The 23,592-nt window shown below is 46.6% G+C and overlaps 1 protein-coding gene across 2 annotated transcripts in view; it reads right to left on the minus strand.

Moving 5' to 3' along the window:
• LOC114595510 (disintegrin and metalloproteinase domain-containing protein 21-like) overlaps positions 1–23,592 on the minus strand; it is a 49,625-nt gene that overhangs the window by 3,673 nt on the left and 22,360 nt on the right. Inside the window, exons 10-20 of one of the 2 annotated variants that reach the window (XM_028725798.2) lie at positions 22,301–22,385; positions 20,678–20,838; positions 17,679–17,868; positions 16,240–16,308; positions 12,077–12,166; positions 9,340–9,532; positions 7,506–7,590; positions 5,773–5,956; positions 4,615–4,692; positions 3,282–3,393; positions 1,919–2,012 (exon numbers count right to left, since the gene is read on the minus strand). In XM_028725798.2, the coding sequence (XP_028581631.2) occupies positions 1,919–2,012; positions 3,282–3,393; positions 4,615–4,692; positions 5,773–5,956; positions 7,506–7,590; positions 9,340–9,532; positions 12,077–12,166; positions 16,240–16,308; positions 17,679–17,868; positions 20,678–20,838; positions 22,301–22,385 (1,341 nt within the window). Of the gene's footprint in view, positions 1–1,918; positions 2,013–3,281; positions 3,394–4,614; positions 4,693–5,772; positions 5,957–7,484; positions 7,591–9,339; positions 9,533–12,076; positions 12,167–16,239; positions 16,309–17,678; positions 17,869–20,677; positions 20,839–22,300; positions 22,386–23,592 lie in introns of both variants that reach the window. The other variant, XM_028725796.2, reaches the window with a different exon arrangement.

A 23,592-nucleotide genomic window follows, 5' to 3' on the forward strand; every position in this document is an offset into this window, starting at 1 on the left:
AAGACGCTCTGGCAGGCTGACCAGTTTGAAAGGAAGCAACATGCAGTGTTCAAAATTAGCCAGGTGCTAGGCATGTTTTGCGACCATGTGGAGGGCTCCAGTTGCCAGTGAAATAAAAAATTTAAGGTCTTACATATATAAAATAAATGTTCCAAGCAAACACGTACATCAATATAGAAACCACATGTCTGAAGCAGCACAGGAAAACAGAACTGAAACAATTTTTGACTCCCAAACTGACCAAATGCTTTCTCTGCAAGGTCAAGGAAAATGGAAAAGCCTCCCCATTGTCTTTTCCTTCACAAATCCTGTCTTAAGGGTATGTCTGTGTATGAATAGGGTGAGCCTGTGACCTGGCTCAGGAACTAAGTATTCATCATTACAAAAGACTGGCCAGGCTCCCCAGGGTATCCAGTCAAGTGACCATTAACAGGTAATCTGCCAGACAGGAGGTAAACAACGCACTCAGATTTCTGTTGTAGACCGCCCTTTCTGTGATGTAGGTATGATGTGTCTGGGGGTGGTCTTGAGCTCCAGGGCAGGCAATTTAAAATGTCTATATAAGGGCGAGCACACCTTTGTTCTGGGTCCTCCTCCTCCTTTCCTGTGTGTGAGGGGAGCACCCTGTTGCAACTGATCAATAAAGATCAGGCTCACTAGCTGCTTTGCTTCTCAATATTCTCTGGTTGGCCTCTCCAAAAGACTCTCTAAGGGCTCTTGTGTCCTCCATAAGGGAATAAGGGCAGATTTACGTTTATTACACCAGGTTGGCGACTGACATCTGCATCTGGCTAGCCCCTCCAGCTTTCTTATGCAGGTAAGCAGGAGACAGTGGCGTAGCGTGGGGGGTGCAGGGGGGGCCGGCCGCACCGGGCGCAACATCTGGGGGGGGCGCGCTCGCCGCCTCTGGAGTCGCCGAAGAGCCTCGGGCGCAGGCTGTAGCAGAGCCCCATGTCTCGCGGAACCGACGAGCTGGCAGCGGCTCTCAGCGCTCGCCGCGGTCCCTGCGTGTCAGGGCTGCGGAGGGCGCGCCAGGCAGCCCCTCCTCACAGCCCCGCCGCCGCCGCCGCTGCTGCTGGGCCATGTTGCATTTTCCTCGCCTCTCTGCCCTCCTCCTCCTCCGGGCAAGCGGCGTCGTTTGGGCGGCAGCGCCAGTGGCAACTCGCCTCAGATCACCTGACATGGACCCACCGCCGCCGCCGTGGCTACCTTACCGTAAACACCCCAGCCCAGGCAGCAGCAAGAAGAAGCTGGCAGTGGCGGCAGGTTAGGGGTTAGGGGGCGCAAATTACTTGCCTTGCCCCGGGTGCTGACAACCCACGCTACGCCGCTGGCAGGAGAGTTTATTTATTGCATTTATATCCCACCTTTTCCTCCAAGGAGTGCAGGGTTCAGCCCACCCCCCTCAGTTAATCCCTGCAACAACCCTGTGAGTTGGTTAAGAGGCTGGTGACTGATTCCAAGGTCACCAGTGAGCTTCATGGTGGAGTGGGGATTCGAACCCAGATCTCCCAGGTCCTAGCCCCACACTCTAACCACTACTCCACACTGGCTTCCTAGAGGACTTCTATAAATGAAGTAGGCAAGTAAATGTGGGGAAAGCAAAGTGTCACGTAGAGAAGGATCTGAAATATTTTCCTTGAAGATGGAATTTGCTTTTTTTCTGGATTGTTTTACTGGATGCTTAACGCTTTGAGTTTTTCCTTCTTTGAAATATAAGGCAGTACAGAAATGAAAATAATACTAATAATAACAACAAAACCCCACTGGAAAAAAGGCACCTAGACGTTTGTTGTGGCAACCATAATCCAGGGCTAAGGCGCCATTTGGCGACTATCTTATATATCTGAGTTTCTAACACTGGTGGCACAGACATGTTTTTATCCCATAGAGCAAGAATGAAGGAGGCTTTGCTTACCAGGTCTGTATAGAGTTCCTGAACATTATAACAGTAGCCAGCAAAAGCAAGCCAATCCCAAGCATAGAGCCGAGCATTACAACCCTTCTAGTGTCTGAGAGAAAGAGGAAGAGAGGGAATTAATATTCTGCACTTCAGTGCTAAAGGACACACACACAGATTACACACACACACAGATTACACACACTTACACACATACACTTAAGCCATCAGCAATCCTGGATCTCATTTTTGTACTTCCAAACTCTGGGCTCATCCCTCTTCCCTGCCACTTTCTTCCAGGAAAACCCACTCTTTAGCCCTTAAAAAGGTAAAGGGACCCCTGACCGTTAGGTCCAGTTGTGGACGACTCTGGGGTTGCAGCACTCATCTCGCTTTATTGGCCGAGGGAGCCGACGTTTGTCTGCAGACAGTTTTTCTGGGTCATGTGGCCAGCATGACTAAGCCGCTTCTGGCGAAACCAGAGCAGCGCACAGAAACGCCATTTGCCTTCCCGCCGGAGCGGTACCTATTTATCTACTTGCACTTTGATGTGCTTTCGAACTGCTAGGTGGGCAGGAGCAGGGACCGAGCAACGGGAGCTCACCTCGTCGTGGGGATTCGAACCGCCGACCTTCTGATTGACAAGCCCAAGAGGCTCAGTGGTTTAGACCACAGCGCCACCTGCGCCCTCTTTAGCACTTAAGTTGCAACAAATACCATTCCGGAGAAAACCCAATTGACGTTTGCTCTGATTCAGCGGTAAGCTGAATTCACTTGTGCTTTATCTTGTATTTTACTCTGTGAACCACTTTGATACCTTTTGATGAAGAGGGGTATATAAGCCTAACAAATAAAATAAGCTGGGGGAGGTGTTCTTGGGGGCAAGCGAAAGTGCAGAGGAGCCCACTTTATCACCTGCGAGCGTCTCATGGAGACAACGAATTTCAAAAGCCCCAAGATGGATGGAACATGTTGCATCCCGCAGGACACCAACTGTAATGTAATTTATATAATTGAATGCAAAAAAGGGGGTGTTGTTCCAGTGCACAGGCAAAGCTGCAACTGACCTACGGGCATTTTTTAAGGAACCACAAATCGGCATTTTAGACAAAAATATCAGCGCAATCTGTTTCTTTCAATTCTGAGAACTGCAGCTTGCTAAAGAGATACCAATGGATCCAGCAATGTTTGCAGAAAAGAAGAACTTCTGGAGAAAGTTTGGGAACCACTACTTTAGGAATCTAGACTGGATCTGATGCAAGATGTGTCAGCGGTCCAGAGATTTCCTTGGACTGTTCAGGGAAACAGCACAGGTACGAACTTCTCTGCAGTAAGAGATGCAGCCGGTCACTGGGGATGACCACAGGAAGAAGATACTCACTCGATAGTTCCGGAGCGGGACCGCTGTCCAGACTTCCTCCAAATCCCTTGCCAGCACAATAGGGAGGGGCCCATCCATAACTGCAGTGGCAGTTCTTGTTGCTGTTGCAGAACTGAAATACATCAGGCATTTGAGCAGCAAACAAAGGATTTACTTCCGAGATCTTTTCCATGTTCTACAGCTCCGATGCAGGAGGCAGCCTTCTCCTGAGTCAGACCGCTGGGTAGCTCAGTATTGCCACAGCGATGGGGTCTCTGGGATTTCAGGCAGGGGGCCTCTTCCCCAGCTCTACCTGGGTTTGCCATTGGAGAATTGGAACCCGGGACCTTCTGCTTCCAAAGCAGCTGCTCTGCCACTTAGCTACAGACCTTCCACAGCATCCTATCTCATGTGGTGCAATGGGTCAGAGTGTCTGGCTGTGGACCGAGGACTCCCTGATCCTGAAAGGGGGAACCGTGTCCCCTGAAGGACCAGGTGCGCAGCCTGGGAGTCATTTTGGACTCGCAGCTGCCCATGGAGGCGCAGGTCAATTCTGTGTCCAGGGCAGCTGTCTACCAACTCCACCTGGTATGCAGGCTGAGACCCTACCTGCCCGTGGACTGTCTCGCCAGAGTGGTGCATGCTCTGGTTATCTCCCGTTTGGACTACTGCAACACGCTCTACGTGGGGCTACCTTTGAAGGTGACTCAGAAACTACAACTAATCCAGAATGTGTCAGCTAGACTGGTTACTGGGAGCGGCCACCGAGACCACATAACACTGGTCCTGAAAGACCTACTTTGGCTCCCAGTACATTTCCAAGCACAATTAAAGTGTTGGTGCTCACCTTCAAAGCCCTAAACAGCCTCGTCCCAGTAGACCTAAAGGAGCGTCTCCACCCGCATCGTTCTGCCCGGACACTGAGGTCCAGCTCTGAGGGTCTTCTGGCAGTTCCCTCCCTGCGAGAAGTGAGGTTACAGGGAACCAGGTGGTGGCACCTGCCCTGTGGAATGCCCTCCCATCAGATGTCAAGGAAATAAACAACAATCTGAATTTCAGAAGGCATCTGAAGGCAGCCCTGTTTAGGGAAGCTTTTAATATTTGATGAATTATTGTATTATAATATTATGCTGGAAGCCGCCCAGAGTGGCTGGGGAAACCCAGCCAGATGGGCAGTGTATAAAAATTATTATTATTATTATTATTATTATTATTATTATTATTACTGGAAGGTTGGTGGTTCGAGCCCACCCAGGGACAGATGTGGGCAGCATTCCTGCATTGCGGGGGGTGGTACTAGATGACCCTTGGTGTCCCTTCCAACTCTTCGATTCTATGCTCCTATGATACTTACCCCCTGGTTGTTACATCTTGTGAAATTGCAATCATAATTCAGAACTTTCAGGTCAACGCATTCTCTTTTTATGCATATCTAGGAAAAAGGATATATCAATGTGTTAATGGGCAGCAGAAAAGCCCGATTTCTTCAACTTTTGCAGACATCCAGAAAACTGCTGAGCAGATGCATCCTGTGGCAGATGGTTGTGTTGAGATTTCCATTCCACCTTAAGGAACAGGCATGAGATTGTTGCGTGTTACATGCCTGTTTTCATTCCAGCACAGTATGCTGGGAACTTCTGTTTGTGTATAGCTTTTGCTTTTGCTGTTCTCTCTGAGACGACATGAGGGAGAGACGACATGTTTCTTTGTTCTGATTTATGTTTAATAAATCTGTAGTTAAAGTATGACTTCACAAGCCTCACGCCTATTCTGTGTGCGCAGTACACTCGGCTAATAGCATGCCCTGGCTTCTGAAGTCCAGGTCGCTGCTTTACGTCGGAGCACGGGCAGATGGAAGGAGACGGCACAGCTGGGGCTTATCAGCTAGCCTCCTGGCCCTCTGCATGTCAACAGGTTGATTTGCAGAGCCACAAAATTACCATCTGGCCTTCTCTAAACATATTATCTAGTGAGGTCAAGGCAAACCCTTCGGTGGATACTTATTTATTGAGTTTAGCCTACTCTTAACCAAGACAATATATAATAATTACTGCAGCATTTTTTTAAAGCCACGGATTCCTGACAGCCCAACCAGGTAAAAAGACTGAACGCCATAGCACGCCCAGCAGAGAACCATCTGCAGAAGCGCTGTAGCCAATCTTGCCTCCAGGCATGGTGACCTCTAAAATGGCCATCCCCCTAAACCAGGGGTCAGCAGACTTTTTCAGCAGGAGGCCGGTCCACTGTCCCTCAGAACTTGTGGGAGGCCGGACTATATTTTGAAAAAAATATATGAACAAATTCCTATACCCCACAAATAACCCAGAGATGCATTTTAAATAAAAGGACACATTCTACTCATGTGAAAACATGCTGATTCCCGGACTCTCCGTGGGCCGGATTGAGAAGGCGATTGGGTCGGATCCAACTCCTGGGCCTTAGTTTGCCTACCCATGCCCGAAACCCTCCAGGACTTGCCCCTTCAGCCCTACTCAGAGGTAACAGACGTCACCTTGTTGTCATCACACACTGATCCGTCTGCTATCGCTCCAGCGTCATGCATGTCATCCCCTTTGTGGGAAACTATGCCCCAACACAATAGATTGTCCATAGGGGTCTGAACTACAGAGTGTTCGGCTGCAAATCTTGGGATTTTATTGATGTTGACGCATTGGATCCTTCCGCAAAGGACATCTCTGCAACGAAAAGTGAGAAGGGAAAGCGAGAGTACGTACAGCTCCTTCTCCGCTCAGAGCGACCGTCCCAGGATGCCTGGTCACCAGATTCAACCTGGCTTGTTAATCTCACTAAGGGCAAAGCTTGGGGAACTTTTTTTTCTTAACCAACAACCAAACACAAACAGTGAAACCCCCCCCCCAGGCTGCTGATACGTTGGGTATACATAATCAATAATAACATATTTAAATCAACCATATGTACAATTTTATATACCTTAACACTCCTCTATCCACAAGGTTTATTTAACTTTTAACATTTTAATTGCCCCGAATTGTTCAAACCTACCCAAATAATTTATTATCTTCTCGAACCAATCCTCCTCTTTCTCACTGACCTTAAACCCTTTCATTCTGTGTATCTTCACAGTTAGATATTCTAAAATTATAACATTATTCTGCTTTTTCCTCCACTGGTTCACCCCTAGCTCTTCTGCATTTTTCCAATTACTCGCTATAACCTGTCTGGCTGCAGTTACCATCAATTTTACCCATTTACATTCCTCTTTTGTTTTTAACTCGGCGCTACTCAGACTAATAAGAACCATTAATTTAGATATTCTGCATGGGGAACCTTTATCAGCTCTTCAGGGACAGCACTGGCTCTGTACCAGGAGAAATGGACCCTGAACAAGGTCATCCTAAGGAAAGGGAGCTTTAGGCTGGCTATTTTTACCAAGGCCCAACAAGATACCCCTCCTGCCTCCAGTGCCGATGACGATGATGTGTTTTTAAAGGTTAGTGACTTGTTTTCAGAATGGCTCCATCTTCATGGTTTAAGTGGGAAAACCCAGTCCCCTTAAGATGGATATATCTGTTGCCAAGAATCTGGGTCCTAAAACTGAGTAAAAACATGAAATTCCAAAAAGCAAAAAGCAGCTACAAAGTTAGATTTCTCTAGGAAACTTCCTAGAGGAGTCGTGCCTTAATTTAAGACCACTGGGCACTTGGAGCCAATATTTTCCAGGCACAATCTTCCTAGTAACTTCCCCCACCCTGCCCCTTACTTCATACGCTGTATAACTTAAATATATGAGTATGCCTTTTTCTTGCTAACTGTATTAAATCTGAGAGGGGATAAAAAAAGTTCTCATATGTATACATTTGTTTATACCCTTCCTTTTTTCCCTGACAGGGACCCAGGCAGCTAACAGATAAACCTAAGAACTTCTAAAGAAGAATCTTTCAAAAAATAAACTCTGATAAACTTAAAGCTATATGCATATCTGCCACAACTGCAGCTGCCCACCAAGGAGAACCAGCCAGGAGCTTGCTGAGCTGAGAGGGCGAACGCAGCGACTGGCAGGCGACCTCCACAGGGGCACAGCGAAGTCTACCTGTTGCCTCCCACGTGACGCCCCCAAGAAGGTTAGGGGGGCGCAATCCTTGTCTCGCCCCGGGCACTGGCAACACACGCTATGCCACTGATCAATCGCCCCCTTTGCATCGGACCCAGCAGGTTGGACTCCTGCCCCCAGGTAGAACCTACTCTTCTTTGCATTTCTTGTACCCAAATTTATTCCTGCCGCAGTTGCCAATCCGATCTCCTCTCACGTTGACTTTTTTGTAGCAACTCAGCGGAGCACTTTTTGCACCTTCGGATTTGGGAGAAAGAGGAGACAGAGAAAAGGGGGGAGAGAGGGCATCTGTCAGGAGCAAAGTGTGTGTACGTTCACAAATAAGATAAGGAAGGCATCCCCCCACCCCATCCAAATAATCTGAATTTATTGAAATGGCTAGCTCTTAAAATGGTTGGCCTCTTTTCTTTCACATCACATCTCTAGCAGGTAAATGGTGATAGCCAAAAGCAGACCCACCGAAATCAACAGACTTAAGATATTGAAATTTGGGATTGCAGCTTGACCTCCTGAACTTCAGATTGAAGTCCCAAACAACTCTGCTTGGGCAATAGCCTCTACCGTAGGGTTGCCACACATCCAGACATAGCCGGTATTTGGACCTCGCAAACAGCATCCGGCCGGAAAGTGTAGGGTTTTTTGGGTGAATTTCATTAAAAATAGCTCAAGAACTTTTGAGATTTTGCAGGAAAAGCTCAACAACTTTCACCTTCTGAAATATGGCAACACGGGTGGCGCTGTGGGTTAAACCACTGAGCCTAGGACCTGCCAATCAGAAGGTCGGCGGTTCGAATCCCCATGACAGTGTGAGCTCCTGTTGCTTGGTCCCTGCTCCTGCCAACCTAGCAGTTCGAAAGCACGTCAAAGTGCAAGTAGATAAATAGATACCGCTCCGGCGGGAAGGTAAACGGCGTTTCCGTACGCTGCTCTGGTTCTCCAGAAGCGGCTTAGTCATGCTGGCCTCATGACCCGGAAGCTGTACGCCGGCTCCCGGGGCCCATAAAGCGAGATGAGCGCCACAACCCCAGAGTGGTCTGCGACTGGACCTAACGGTCAAGGGTCCCTTTACCTTTACCTTTTTACCGTGGAAGAGTATTGGTCATCATGTGCATAGGAGGTGCATATGAATTCTATACCACTTGCATGCTTTGGGTAAGTTACAACCAGATTCCTTCAAGGACTTGGGTGAAATGTTTCTCTCCCATCCATAACAATTTAAGAAACCCCAAGGGTCCTTCCAAAAACATAGCCAAGTTAGCTGAAAGTTCTACTGTGGCGGTTTCCTCCATGCAGCTAGAATAATATGTGTACAATCTGTGTCATCGCAGCAGCTCAGCCAGCGGCTAAAGGAGCTGGTAAGCAGGAAGGCTGGTCCCAGGCAGTTTCAGTATTTGTTGATTTGTGCATGAGAGGGAAAGATTCGAGAGCGAGAAATTCAGTGTGAGGTTGCCAGAGGGAACCTTATCGATACAGCATTTGTCCCTCCTAGGAGAAGACTCACAAATTCCTGATCGCAGAGGTGGAGATGAGGGGGAAGTTCCTTAAAAGTCCAGTTCGCCCTTAAATGTGAACCTACCTAAATCACACTTTCTGAAATGAGGGGCAAACAGAAACACAACCATCCATCAAAACTCACACCTCTCTGGAGGTTGCAGTGCACTTTTCCCACCAAGGAGGAGAAAATGCATGTGCTCTGGCAAAGTGTGCATAAAAATTAGCCAAAATATGCAAAACTGTATTATGCTAAGGGAAATTACTTTGCAAAAATGTATATTAGGAGAAAGTAGCTCTGAAATGCTGATTAGGTTTTGTGAGGACCTGGAAATAATAATAATAACAATTATTCTTCTTCTTCACAAGCTGAAGTGGAAATGTGGAGACCCGAAGATTGGAAAACTGAGAAACCAACAAGGCACATTTAGGGACACTCTGTACAGGACGACCCAAAGCTGCTAGCTATTTTGTATTAAATCATGCCAGCCTTGCCTTTGCCAAAGATCTCTTCGCACTGCTGGTGAGCATTGAAGCATTTCCCCGAATAGCAGATGTCCTTGGTGCCGCACGGCATCCCGTTTTGCTTGTACACATCCGGGGGGCATTTGGCGGAAACCCCGTTGCAGTATTCTGGGAAATCACATTCAGAAGCCGCTTCCCGGCATTCTTTGCCTTCGGTGACAATCTGTTGGAAACAAGAACCAAACCCCACACTGTGGCTGCTTTCTCAGAGGATGCAGAAACATTTATTATTATTGCTATTACTGTTCAAATTATTGACTGCCTACATACAAAAGGCTCTGGCTTTGTGACATGGAAATATGCACATAACAGACAAGCTGTGGAATAAAATGTTCTTGGCATCTGTCTGTCTCGAGAGACAATGCAGTGTGCCTCTGGAGGGGAAGCCAAACTGCTGGGGAATCACAGCGTCTGCTGTGGCTGCAGAGGCCAGTAACTGGTAACTGCGGCCTCCCGCTTTGTTTTTGCTGCCTGGGCTGTGTGTCTGGAGGTCCTGGGCTGCCCAGACGACAAGACCCCTCTGTCGGCCTCACTGATGGGGTCCAAAGGAAAGCACAGCAAGACGTTTGGCACCAGCCTGGCTGCAGGAGTTGCCAGAAGGAGGCGTACAAGGAGCCATCCAACCGTCTTAGGGACTCTCAAACGACCTGTTGATGGCATTTTACCATTGTACTGTGGAGAGTGTATTAACTTATGGTCTGTGTGTGTGGTTTGGGAGCTGCACGGTCAGGGGAAAAACAAGGCTGTCCAGGGTTGCAAAGACTGCGGAGAGAATAATTGGGTGCACTCTTTCCACCTTGGATCAAATCTACACTTCCAGGTGCCATAAGAAAGCTGCAGAGATAGCGCAGGATAGTGCGCACCCTGGAAATGAACTCTTTCCACTTCTGCCTTCTGGAAGAAGGGACAGGGTTATAAAGACTAGGACTAGCCGCCTGAGAAACAGTTTCTATCCAAATGCGATTTTGGTTTTAAACACAGTGTAAGGTAGTCTCTATGGGAGTATATTGTATTTAATTATGGGGTATCAGAGTTTGTAGGGGGCTAACCAGGCTGGGATAGCTTGGTTTTTGAATGTCTGCTGCAGATTTTTTCAATTTCGTTGTTCTGTATGCGACAATGACAAGATTATCGTATGGTATTGTATCGTATGAATCCTTAGCCGGAATTAAGATTGCTGGAAGAAATATCAACAACCTCAGATATGCAGATGACACAACCTTGATGGCAGAAAGTGAGGAGGAATTAAAGAACCTTTTATTGAGGGTGAAAGAGGAGAGCGCAAAATATGGTTTGACGCTCAACATAAAAAAAACGAAGATCATGGCCACTGGTCCCATCACCTCCTGGCAAATAGAAGGGGAAGAAATGGAGGCAGTGAGAGATTTTACTTTCTTGGGCTCCATGATCACTGCAGATGGTGACAGCAGGCATGAAATTAAAAGACGCCTGCTCCTTGGGAGAAAAGCAATGACAAACCTAGACAGCATCTTAAAAAGCAGAGACATCACCTTGCCAACAAAGGTCCGTATAGTAAAAGCTATGGTTTTCACAGTAGTAATGTGTGGAAGTGAAAGCTGGACCATCAAGAAGGCCGATCGCCGAAGAATTGATGCTTTTGAATTATGGTGCTGGAGGAGACTCTTGAGAATCCCATGGACTGCAAGAAGATCAAACCTCTCCATTCTGAAGGAAATCAGCCCTGAGTGCTCACTGGAAGGACAGATCCTGAGGCTCCAAGACTTTGGCCACCTCATGAGAAGAGAAGACTCCTTAGAAAAGACCCTGATGTTGGGAAAGATGGAGGGCACAAGGAGAAGGGGACGACAGAGGATGAGATGGTTGGACAGTGTTCTTGAAGCTACCAGCATGAGTTTGACCAAACTGTGGGAGTCAGTGGAAGACAGAAGTGCCTGGCGTGCTCTGGTCTAGGGGGTCATGAAGAGTCGGACATGACTAAACGACTAAACAACAAGAACATTGTATCATATTGTATCATTCTGGATTTGTGTAGGGTTTGTTCCTTAGCCTTTTCTTCTCCTTACGATGTCCCACAAGGCAGCGGAGGTTTAGGATCAGAGTTTTCCTTCTTAGCCTCCCTTCCCAGGTGGACGAGCCCCATCTGCCCCTGTCTTCCTTCTATATCTCGTGCAGAAACTGCCTTCTTGGCCGTTGAACCCACTAATGGTCTAGTCCGCTCAATCCGCCAGAGCCCAACTTTGCAAATAAATATAAATAATCATGCAAATAAGACAAAGTGCATCAGTGTGGGATCTATGAAAACCTGGGTTCTCTAGCTCAGCAAGTTCCTTCCTGGCTGACAGTGTTGAACTTGTCAAAAAACAAGGCTCTTAAAAATTATATTGCCTATGATGAGTTCATTCTGTCTGTAAAATGGTGCTGCAGTGGATGTAATCATAAAATAAAATGAGGATGGGTAAGTATTGAGGGTGCTAAATGCATGAATGCAGATAATTTCGTATATGTTCGGCCTTCCCCAACTTGAGATGGAGAAGAAATTCGACCCGAAGAAAGAGACCACATGCATTATCTAATGCAAATAAGCAGCAAAAGGCATCGTGAGGTTAAGATAACTATCTGCACAAGGATGTCACCAAAGCGTTTCTTGGAGATTTCGACAGACCCAGAGAGTAAGGATTTTAAGCACCAAACCAGAGGCCAATGACAGCTGCTGTGGCAATCTTACCTTGCAGTTGTCACAGCAGAGTCCATGAGTACACACTGCGTTTGGTTTCCGCCTGCAATCCTCTTGGCAGCAATCATTTTTCTGGCACTCCTGTCAGAAAAGATGGTAGGCTAGTTAACAGCTTCTTGGACCTAAAGCACCTTCTTCCAGATCTGTTCCTCTCCTCCTTCTCTTGCCCCCCCCCCCCCGCCAGACCTGACCTGGGAGTGGAAGCTGTGGCTGCGCATGAAGGAGTTGTCAGAGCTAGGCTCAAACGAAGGAGCCTCTTGTGGGGCAGGAGGCAGGGGAGAGCTGAGCCAGGCTGCAGGAATCGAGAGAAGCATTGTGATTTTTGCATAGCACACACCCATATTGTGATCCGTGATACACGGCCAGGTCAAAAACCATGAGACCAAGATCACAATAGGGACTTCAAACCGGTTTTGGACGATATATCAATATGTTACCCAGCTCTACTCTCTGTAACCATGTGGGTACCAGGAAAGGATGGATGAGGCTTTATCAGGATGGAGGCTCAATGGGCGGTCTCATCCATGTGATGGATGTTTCCGAGCACAATTCAAAGTGTTGGTGCTGACCTTGAAAGCCCTAAACGGCCGCAGTCCAGTATACCTGAAGGAGCGTCTCCTCCCCCATCGTTCTGCCCGGACACTGAGGTCCAGCTCCGAGGGCCTTCTGGCGGTTCCCTCATTGCGAGAGGCCAAGTTACAGGGAACCAGGCAGAGGGCCTTCTCGGTAGTGGCGCCCGCCCTGTGGAACGCCCTCCCATCAGATGTCAAAGCGATAAACATCTACCTGACATTCAGAAGACATCTGAAGGCAGCCCTGTTCAGGGAAGTTTTTAATATGTGACATTTTAGTGTATCTTTCATCTTTGTTGGAAGCCGCCCAGAGTGGCTGGGGAAACCCAGCCAGATGGGCGGGGTACAAATAATAAATTATGATGATGATGATGATGATGTGCCCCCCCCCACCTCCCAGTAGACAGCAGGGGCAAAAATGACCCCACGGGCCTCTCCACTGCACCTGTTGAACTGCTGCCTGGCGTACTGAGGCCGCTTTGCTGCTGGGATGGTGGTGGTGCCTTCTTCAAAGGCTGACGTTTCTGCACTTCCCGTTGCAGGGGGTTGGGCTGGATGACCCTAGGGGTCCCTTCCAACTCAGCAATTCTATGGTCCTAGGTGTTTAAAGCCTAGACCAGCCCAGGCCAACCTGGTGCCCAGCAGAGAATGCTGCAGCCAGCATGACCAGTGGTCAGGGGCGATGTCCGACCTCCACGACCCTTCTTCCTCGCTCAAATCCACATTTGCGACTCTTCTCTTCCCTGTCCTGACAAAGGGCTGACCCTTTCCTCGACCTTGGAGACTGAGCTATCTCCCCTGGCAGTTGAGAGTCGCTTCCCTGACACTGCTACTTGCATTGGTCAACGTGAAAGCTTCCTCAGGAAGGACACCCACCCCACCCCCCGTGGCACCCTATGGAGGGAGAACTGGCAGGATGGAAGAGGGTCCCACCTTCTGCAAACCTCTGATCTCAGAGCCTGTGTGTGTGTGTAATATATATATATACTTCTTTTTAATCTCAATAAAGCATATATATATGTTTGTGTGTGCGTATTATAATGTATATATAGTATAATACACACACACACACACACACACACACACACACACACACACATATGTGCTTTATTGAGATTAAAAAGAAGTAACAAACAAAAGGGTTATCCAGAAGAAAATAAAATGGTAATATTTGTTACATCACATCACAATACGTTCTTGAACTTCTAAAGACTTCCCACCACCCCATCATGCACCTACTTCTTAGTCAATCTAGCGCACTATTTAATTTCGTTTTCTTTTGTTAAGTTTCGTCAGTATCATATTCTCCTACCATTATCCGTCATACCACAGAAGTCACTCAAGGGCTGCCACTATCGTCATGTTATTACAGTAATCCTTAAGGTATTTTTTTTGTACATGTCCCATTTCCTGATAAATGTTTCGTCAGTGTGACCTCTCAGTTTTTCTGTCCATTTTGCCAACTTGGCATATTCCAACAGTTTATTTTGCCACTCCAGCTTTGTCAATGTTTTCTCTCCTTTCCAATTTGTAGCGATTCGTATTCTTGCAGCTGCCATGGCATACAAGAATACTTCTCTCGCGTTTTTAGGTATCCCCAGGAGGAAAGTGTCTGGGTTTTTTTTAAAATGAAAGATACCTTAATCATTCTTTTGAGCTCATTATAAATTACATCCCCAAATTCCTTTATTTTCTTACAGGTCCACCACATACTGTATTTTTCGCTCCATAAGACACACTTTTTTCTTCCTAAAAAGTAAGGGGAAATGTCTGTGCGTCTTACGGAGCCAATGCGTGGTCCCTGGAGCTGAATTGCCCAGGGGCGAAAAGCAGATCATGCTTTTTTTTTTTTTTTTTGAAAGAGGGAAGTGGGTGTTGAAACAAAGTGATCGGGGAGAGAGATAAGGGACGCTACAGATAAAGGAGGCTGCCTGGGAGGCGGGAGGTAAAGACAGCAAACTTGCAAAGGGGGGAAACAGGAAGACTAAAGCAATAAGGAGAGAAATTAGAAGAAAAGGAGGAGCAAAAACTGCTCCAGCTAAGGAAAAGACACTAAGGCAAACAAGAGGGAAGGGAGTGTTGAAAGGAAGCAGCTGATTGGAGGGATCGGAAGAGAGATAAGTGATGCTAGCAGAGGCTGCCTGGGAGGGAGGAGGTAAAAGCCCATGGATCCTCAGGATTTTTGCATTGGGTCACCCCAAATTCACCATCACATGTCTGTGGCCACAGCGCGAACCACAAAAATCATACATCCACTGTTTTGTCCAGAATATTTTTTCCCTTGTTTTCCTCCTCTAAAAACTAGGTGTGTCTTATGAAGCGAAAAATACGGTATGTAGCATTGAGCCTTCCGGTTCCCCAGATCTCCAGCAGTTACTTGAAATGTTCTTATACATTTTAGATCGTTTTAGTTGTGTCAGCTCTACCTCTCTTTTAAATCAGAACCAGTGAAGGCGGTGAAGGTCCTGTGTGAGTGCCTAGAGGCGGTTGGAGGATGGATGGCGGCTAACAGATTGAGGTTGAATCCTGACAAGACAGAAGTACTGTTTTTGGGGGACAGGAGGCGGGCAGGTGTGGAGGATTCCCTGGTCCTGAATGGGGTAACTGTGCCCCTGAAGGACCAGGTGCGCAGCCTGGGAGTCATTTTGGACTCACAGCTGTCCATGGAGGCACAGGTTAAATCTGTATCCAGGGCAGCTGTCTACCAGCTCCATCTGGTACGCAGGCTGAGACCCTATCTGCCCGCGGACTGTCTCGCCAGAGTGATGCATGCTCTGGTTATCTCCCGCTTGGACTACTGCAATGCGCTCTACATGGGGCTACCTTTGAAGGTGACCCGGAAACTACAACTAATCCAGAATGCGGCAGCTAGACTGGTGACTGGGAGCGGCTGCAGAGACCATATAACACCGGTCTTGAAAGACCTACATTGGCTCCCAGTAAGTTTCCGAGCACAATTCAAAGTGTTGGTGTTGACCTTTAAAGCCCTAAACGGCCTCGGTCCAGTATATCTGAAGGAGCGTCTCCACCCCCATTGTTCTGCCCGGACACTGAGGTCCAGCTCCGAGGGCCTTCTGGTGGTTCCCTCCCTGCGAGAGGCCAAGTTACAGGGAACCAGGCAGAGGGCCTTCTCGGTAGTGGCGCCCGTCCTGTGGAACGCCCTCCCATCAGATGTTAAAGCGATAAACAACTACCTGACATTCAGAAGACATCTGAAGGCAGCCCTGTTCAGGGAAGTTTTTAATATGTGACATTTTAGTGTATTTTTTATCTTTGTTGGAAGCCGCCCAGAGTGGCTGGGGAAACCCAGCCAGATGGGCGGGGTACAAATAATAAATTATTATTATTATTATTATTATTATTATTATTATTATTATTATTATTATTATTTTATTTTTATTTTTATTATTATGTCAGCTCAACTTCCAGCTGCCCTCAACCCTCACTCCCAGTGGGCCACTCGCTATACAACAACGGGAAGATCTACATTAGACTTTGCAGGATCTGTGCAGGCTCCTTGGGGCCAGAGCAGTGCTCTTGAATGACAGCGACAAAGGGCAGTTGGTTTTAGCCACAACTTACCTCCAGCCTCTTCAGTTCTTGTACTCTGCTTTCCGATAGCGAAGCGATGTCCTGCAATTCTTTTAGATCCTTTTCCAAGAAAAAAAAGAAAGAAAGAAAATTACAGAGTCTCCCATCTCACCCACACTTTCATCCTGCCAGTTTTTAATTACAGTGGCACCTTGGTTCTCAAACACCTTGGTACTCAAATGCCTTGGTTCCCAAACGCCAAAAACCCGGAAGTAAGAGTTTTCGAATGTTTTTCGGAAGCCAAGCATCCGATACAGCTGTTGGCTATTGTTTCCAGGGCGCCTGCACCAATCGGAAGCCGCGACTTGGTTTTCGAACATTTCGGAAGTCAAACAGACTCCCGGAACAGATTAAGTTCGAGAACCAAGGTACCACTGTATTTTGCGCTTTTGTTTTTGCTATTTATTTTGCGTTTTTGTTTTTGAGGCTTTTTCGGTTAATTTGTTTTTTTGTGACTGTGTGGAACCCAGTTCAGCTACTGATTGATTGGTTGTGCGACTGTGGAAATGGATAAAAGCCCCCCATACAAAAAATGAATATCATCAGTGCAAGTAAGGGGGGGGGGAATAAATTTTATTTTTATTATCTACAATACTGTCTTATATCTTATAGTACAGTACATTGATTATTGCTTTCATTTTATGGGTCAGTGGTCTTGTTAGGTAGTAAAATCCATGTTAAATTGCTGTTTTAGGGGTTGTTTTTAAAAGTCTGGAACAGATTAATCCGTTTTGCATTACTTTCTATAGGAAAGCATGCCTTGGTTTTGGAACGCTTTGGTTTTGGAACGGACTTCCGGAACGGATTAAGTTTGAGAACCAAGGTACCACTCTCTATATTTATTTTTTAAAAAACCTTGATCATTCTGTACATTGGTTTGTGAAACAGAAAAACAGGAGATACTTGTGAGCATTCCTCTCGGTTGGTTTGGACAAAGTTTGTAGGGAGATTCTACTACGTTTGCTGTTTAATGGGCATTCATTCTGATTTGTGGATGTGGATATCCTTTTACAAAATTTATTATACTGCTTGATTGTAAATGAACAACTCCTCTAAGTGGTTTGCCAAAAATATAAAACGAAGCATTAATATTCCAAAGATGATTAAAATCAACAGTAGCCAACATGTATTCTAAATTCTTATCTGCCATCAAGTCACCAGGGGATTCTCAACCAGAGAGGACACATTCAGTCTATATGCTCCCCCTGGAATGTATTCCAGGATTTGGGATTTTAAAATGATAATTAAACTGGAGATAATGTGCCTGGGAAGCAAAGTTAAGTTCATGTTTTAATGAAAGGAGTTGTTAATTTGCTAACAAAACAGGATGCAAGAAGCTTACGGCAGATTAAAAAGCAAGGAAACTGCATGCCCCTCAAGGCAGAAAACATATACATTTAATAACACCCCCTGCACACATAAGCTCTAACCTCAGGCCTACCACAGTCACATTCTTCCTCGCCTTCCACCACTCCGTTGCCGCACATCTTTATGTTAAATGTATTCTCAGAGTAGCTTTCAAATGAGTCCCTCGGCAGATTCAGCAAACAAAATTTCCCCCGGTTGGCTAGGAATTCGTAATACGCATTTTTGCTGCAGTTGCTAAATCGGTGACACCCTCTGCAATAAAAGACAACAAACTGTTAGCAGAACAGCAATCTTTTCATTTTACTTTTTATTTCCACAGTGCTCGTTAACAAACAAAACTGCTTCCTGGGTGCTTGACAAATGAAAGTTAAAATCGCAGCAGGTAAATGGAACGCAGCCAGAAAATCCAAAATGATTAAAAGAGCCTGAGAATAAAATAGGCAACGGAAAAAGAATGGCGCAAAGGACATAAAAATAAATAAAACCCGGGGAAATGAAAAGGACACTTGCCTGCTCCTGAAAATACCTTGTTGGGGAGGGAATTCCACAACCTGGGGGCCACCACCGAGAAGAATCTCTCCCTGTGGCATCTGCCCCACCTCAACTTCAGAAGAGTGACTAGTGGGGTGCCACAGGGTTCTGTCTTGGGCCCGGTCTTATTCAACATCTTTATCAACGACTTGGATGATGGACTCAAGGGCATCCTGATCAAATTTGCAGATGACACCAAACTGGGAGGGGTGGCTAACACCCCAGAGGACAGGATCACACTTCAAAACGACCTTGACAGATTAGAGAACTGGGCCAAAACAAACAAGATGAACTTTAAACAGGGAGAAATATAAAGTATTGCACTTGGGCAAAAAAAAATGAGATGCACAAATACAAGATGGGTGACACCTGGCTTGAGAGCAGTACATGTGAAAAGGATCTAGGAGTCTTGGTTGACCACAAACTTGACATGAGCCAACAGTGTGACGCGGCAGCTAAAAAAGCCAATGCAATTCTGGGCTGCATCAATAGGAGTATAGCATCTAGATCAAGGGAAGTAATAGTGCCACTGTATTCTGCTCTGGTCAGACCTCACCTGGAGTACTGTGTCCAGTTCTGGGCACCACAGTTCAAGAAGGACACTGACAAACTGGAACGTGTCCAGAGGAGGGCAACCAAAATGGTCAAAGGCCTGGAAACGATGCCTTATGAGGAACGGCTAAGGGAGCTGGGCATGTTTAGCCTGGGGAAGAGGAGGTTAAGGGGTGATATGATAGCCATGTTCAAATATATAAAAGGATGTCACATAGAGGAGGGAGAAAGGTTGTTTTCTGCTGCTCCAGAGAAGCGGACACGGAGCAATGGATCCAAACTACAAGAAAGAAGATTCCACCTAAACATTAGGAAGAACTTCCTGACAGTAAGAGCTGTTCGACAGTGGAATTTGCTGCCAAGGAGTGTGGTGGAGTCTCCTTCTTTGGAGGTCTTTAAGCAGAGGCTTGACAACCATATGTCAGGAGTGCTCTAATGGTGTTTCCTGCTTGGCAGGGGGTTGGACTCGATGGCCCTTGTGGTCTCTTCCAACTCTATGATTCTATGATTCTAACTGGTGGAGAAGAGGCTCTGGAGGTGATCTTGAGACTCAAGCAGGTATATAGGAGACAATCCTTCAGGGAATGTGGACCCAAAACATTCAAGGTTAAAACCAGCTTTGGAAACAGACTGACGTGATACAATATGGTTACCAGATTTTTTTCAATGAATCTGGGGACACTTTTTTTGGGGGGGGAAGCTGAGTAGCAACAGGCAGGCAGTAGTGGGGATGGTGAGGCAAAAGACCTTGGGCTCAAGCACACATGCATATTGTAAAAGGTAAAGGGACCCCTGACCATTAAGTCCAGTCGTGGCCGACTCTGGGGTTGCGGCACTCATCTCGCTTTACTGGCTGAGGGAGCTGGTGTTTGTCCACAGACAGTTTTTCCAGGTCATGTGGCCAGCATGACTAAGCCACTTCTGGTGAACCAGAGCAGCGCACGGAAACACCGTTTACCTTCCTGCCAGAGTGGTACCTATTTATCTACTTGCACTTTGACGTGCTTTCGAACTGCCAAGTGGGCAGGAGCTGGGACCGAGAAACGGGAGCTCACCCCGTCATGGGGATTCGAACCACCGACCTTCTGATCGGCAAGTCCTAGGCTCTGTGGTTTTCGCACTCTGTGAAACAAATGTGCAGAGTTTTTTTAAAACTGGGCAACGGCGCGCCGCCCACCTCTGACTCCTGAGCCTCCCCTGATCTCCTGCCCCCTTCCCTCTTTCTTTTGACTGATCGGGGGAGGCTAGGGAGTCGCGGGCGGGTGGCTGTTGCCCAGTTTTTTAAAAAAACTCTGCACATTTGTGTTTCACAGGGTGCAAAAGAAGGGCTTTGCACCTTGCCTGGCAGAGAAACCACACGCCTTGCACCTCTCCTGGGCAGCGGCTGCCCGCTCGTAACTCCCTAGCCTCCCCTGATCTGTCAAAACAAACGGGGCAGGAGATCTGTACCACCCGACACCCCCGGTTCCCCTTCAGCAGTGGCAGCGGCAGCAAGCAGCTCCTGAAGCCAGCCAGAGCCAACTGCGCTACCAGGCTGGCTCTGGGCTGCTGAGGCTGCCGCTGCCACGTTTCCCGGGGACAGATTTGCAAATCCGGGGACATTCCAGGGACGGAATTTGTCCAGGGACAGATTTGCAAATCCGGGGACTGTCCCCAGGAACCGGGGATGTCTGGTAACCTTATGATATGATCATATTGGACAGTCCCAGTTACCAATCACTTCAACTGAAATCATTGGGTTGTGTCTGAAGGGTGGGTTGACTGGTCAAGTTAAAGGACCCCTGGACAGTTACGTCCAGTCTAATTCGGCTCTAGGATGCAGCGCTCGTCTCCGCTTTCTGGCCAAGGGAGCCGGCGTTGGTCCCCCGACAGCTTTTCCAGGCCGACAGGAGCCGTGACCGAGAATATAACCAACAAAGATGCTGTATTTCCAGAGTCAAAACTACAGCGGTCGAAAGAGCACTGACCCCCTACTTACGCAACAGCTGAATGCATGACACAACGGCCACGCTCCGAGGTGCAGGTGCAGCCACACCTTCTGCCTTGAAGTTCTGGAAGGTCGTCGTGGACAAAGCCAAAGACCGCGTGGCCCAGCTGATGGGCGGCTGAGACGCCGTCATTTGTTAACGACAAGGATGTCTGGATGCAGGGGAGGAAAAAGACGGACAGGGAATTGAGCCCAAAGGCGATTGGAACCTTTTTGAGAATGCGCAGCATTCGAGGAACTTCAGTAATAGTTGCAAGTTAGACATAAGAGCTAAGATATAGTAAGAAAAAGTTAAATGATGATAAAAGTGTGCATTGGCAATAAGTAATACGAAATTGAAATAAGGAATAGACGGGAGGTCGGGTCTATAGTGTTTTATTGTTTGTTAAGAAAATTTTGTGTTTATTGTTAGTCCTGTGTGTAATTCTGTATCTGTGTTTTCTTTTCTGGCTGTATTCAATAAAAAATAAAATAAAAATAAAATAAAATAAAATAAGGAAACCTTTTTGAGAATGCAGGAGTGCACTGGATTGCCTGCGAATTGTGGTTCCGCAGGGGGAGTAGATTATCCAAAGCTTTTTGCAAAAAAGCCCCCCCCCCCCCATTTTGGGTTGCAAAACAGCAAAACAGCGGCAAAACAGCAGCTCCAGGTTTATGCAGGGTTATAAACATCTCCCCAGGATGTTCCGCAAGGCAGCCAGTATGCAGGAAGCAGAGAGTGTTGTTATACTCGGGTCCTACTTATGGGTAAACATCTGGTTGACCCTCGTGAGAACAGAATGCTGGACTAAGATGGGCCATTGGCTTGATCCAGCAGTGCTTTTCTTACATTGTCGATATAAATGTTATCACAGGGAAAATCAAAGTAGTTTATCACCACGTTGTGACTTGTATACAGAAATCGGGGGAAACAGATAAAATGTTGAGTCGTAAAACAAAGGTCTGATTTTTCAGTATCCAGTGGTCATATGGTTTCATTCTGTTCAGTTGGTATTTTGTACTGTTGGTCTTGTTATTATTAGTATTATTACTATTTCAGACTGCTATGGAGCATTATTGAAAACCTACTAATTTAAAAAGTAGTATACAGTGGTACCTCGGGTTACATATGCTTCAAGTTACAGACTCCGCTAACCCAGAAATATTACCTCGGGTTAAGAACTTTGCTTCAGGATGAGAACAGAAATCACGTGGCAGCAGCAGGAGGCACTAAAGTGGTACCTCAGGTTAAGAACAGTTTCAGGTTAATAACAGACCTCCAGAACGAATTAAGTACTTAACCCGAGGGACCACTCTACAGAGAAGCCCCAAGCAGCCTATGATAGCAGCTGGTTAATATAGGAACAACTGTCTAGAAACTGGTGCTGGAATTTTGAGTTTAATTTCCCCCTTCCCTCCTCGTCCCCTTTGCCTTGTGTATTGTGTTTTTATTAATTTCATTCTTTGTTTATTAGAATGTAAGCCTGTCTTGTTTGGATTTTACGTAAACTGCTCTGGAGAGAGTCTTTTTGGCTGAAAAGTGGGGTACAAATAAATATGTATCATAGCTTAACACTAGTGTATAAGAACCTGGGACTGGCAAGGTCACATCAAATAATGTGCCACACCACTTACTCTGACAGAAGAAACTGAGACATGATCCTGAAGACAAAAACGTTCTTCCCACGAGTTCCCAAAGGAATTATGTTGACCCACAGCCCTAGAAAAGAGAAGACGACGAAATTCAGGGCATAACTGGATCCTTAAATTATAGGGACAAGGACGGATAACAATCAGCACCAAAACCACTTGGACCAGCATCGTCTGATGCTGTGCTTCTGGCGTGACGCTTATAGCATGGCATTAGTGCCCCAAACACAGCCAAATTCCAACCATGAAGTCAACGGGGCGTTGTTAAACTGTGGAACTCCCTGCTACAGGAGGCAATGATGGCCACCAACTTGGATGGTTTGAAAAGAGGAATGAGGAGATGCGCACTGTCAGGGCAGCAATGCTTTTGAATGCTGGTTTCTGAGAACTGCAGAAGGGGAGAGGGCTCTTGTGTTCAAATCCTGATTGCGGGTTTCCCACTGAGGCATCTGGCTGGCCCCTGCGAGAAGAGGGTGCTGGAACAGAGGGGCCATTGGCCGGATCCAGCACGCTCTCATTTAAAAAAAATTTTTTTAAACAGTTTTATTCGAGTTCGGGATTTTTACATACAGTATACAGTGGTACCTCGGGTTACATACGCTTCAGGTTACAGACTCCGCTAACCCAGAAATAGTGCTTCAGGTTAAGAACTTTGCTTCAGGATGAGAACAGAAATTGTGCTCCGGCGGCACAGCGGCAGCAGGAGGCCCCATTAGCTAAAGTGGTGCTTCAGGTTAAGAGCAGTTTCAGGTTAAGAACGGACCTCCGGAACGAATTAAGTACTTAACCCGAGGTACCACTGTATTTTCTCCTTCCAATTTTTGAATTTCCCGTACAATTTTTTCCTTTCCCTCCCTTCCACACCCCACCCATATCCATTTGAAGGGTTTAAACAATTATCCTCAGCTATGGGCATAGCGTCTTTAGTTTCCACCGAATGTCTTTGGTTACAGTAGTTTCTGAAGATAAAGGTTCTTTATTGTGGCGCACTTGACCTTCCACGTTGTTTCCTGTGACATGACTGTGACAATGTCCGACTGAATAAGTTCAAACAAATAACTATTCCATGCCTCTACTGTTCATTTTTCTCTATCTTTCAACCTAAAGCTATCATTGCCTTTCCCACTAATATAGCTTTGAAAGTAAACTAGTCCCCTTTCTCTTTAGCCGTGTTTCCAAGAATACCCATTGTCATGAAATCAAAGTCTGTTGAAAGCTTCGCTTTAAACAGTTCATTAATAACCTTTAGGATTTTATTCCAGAATTCCTTTACCTCT

This window comes from Podarcis muralis, chromosome 4 (assembly GCF_964188315.1).
Source record: "Podarcis muralis chromosome 4, rPodMur119.hap1.1, whole genome shotgun sequence".
Taxonomy (NCBI): Eukaryota; Metazoa; Chordata; class Lepidosauria; order Squamata; family Lacertidae; genus Podarcis; species Podarcis muralis.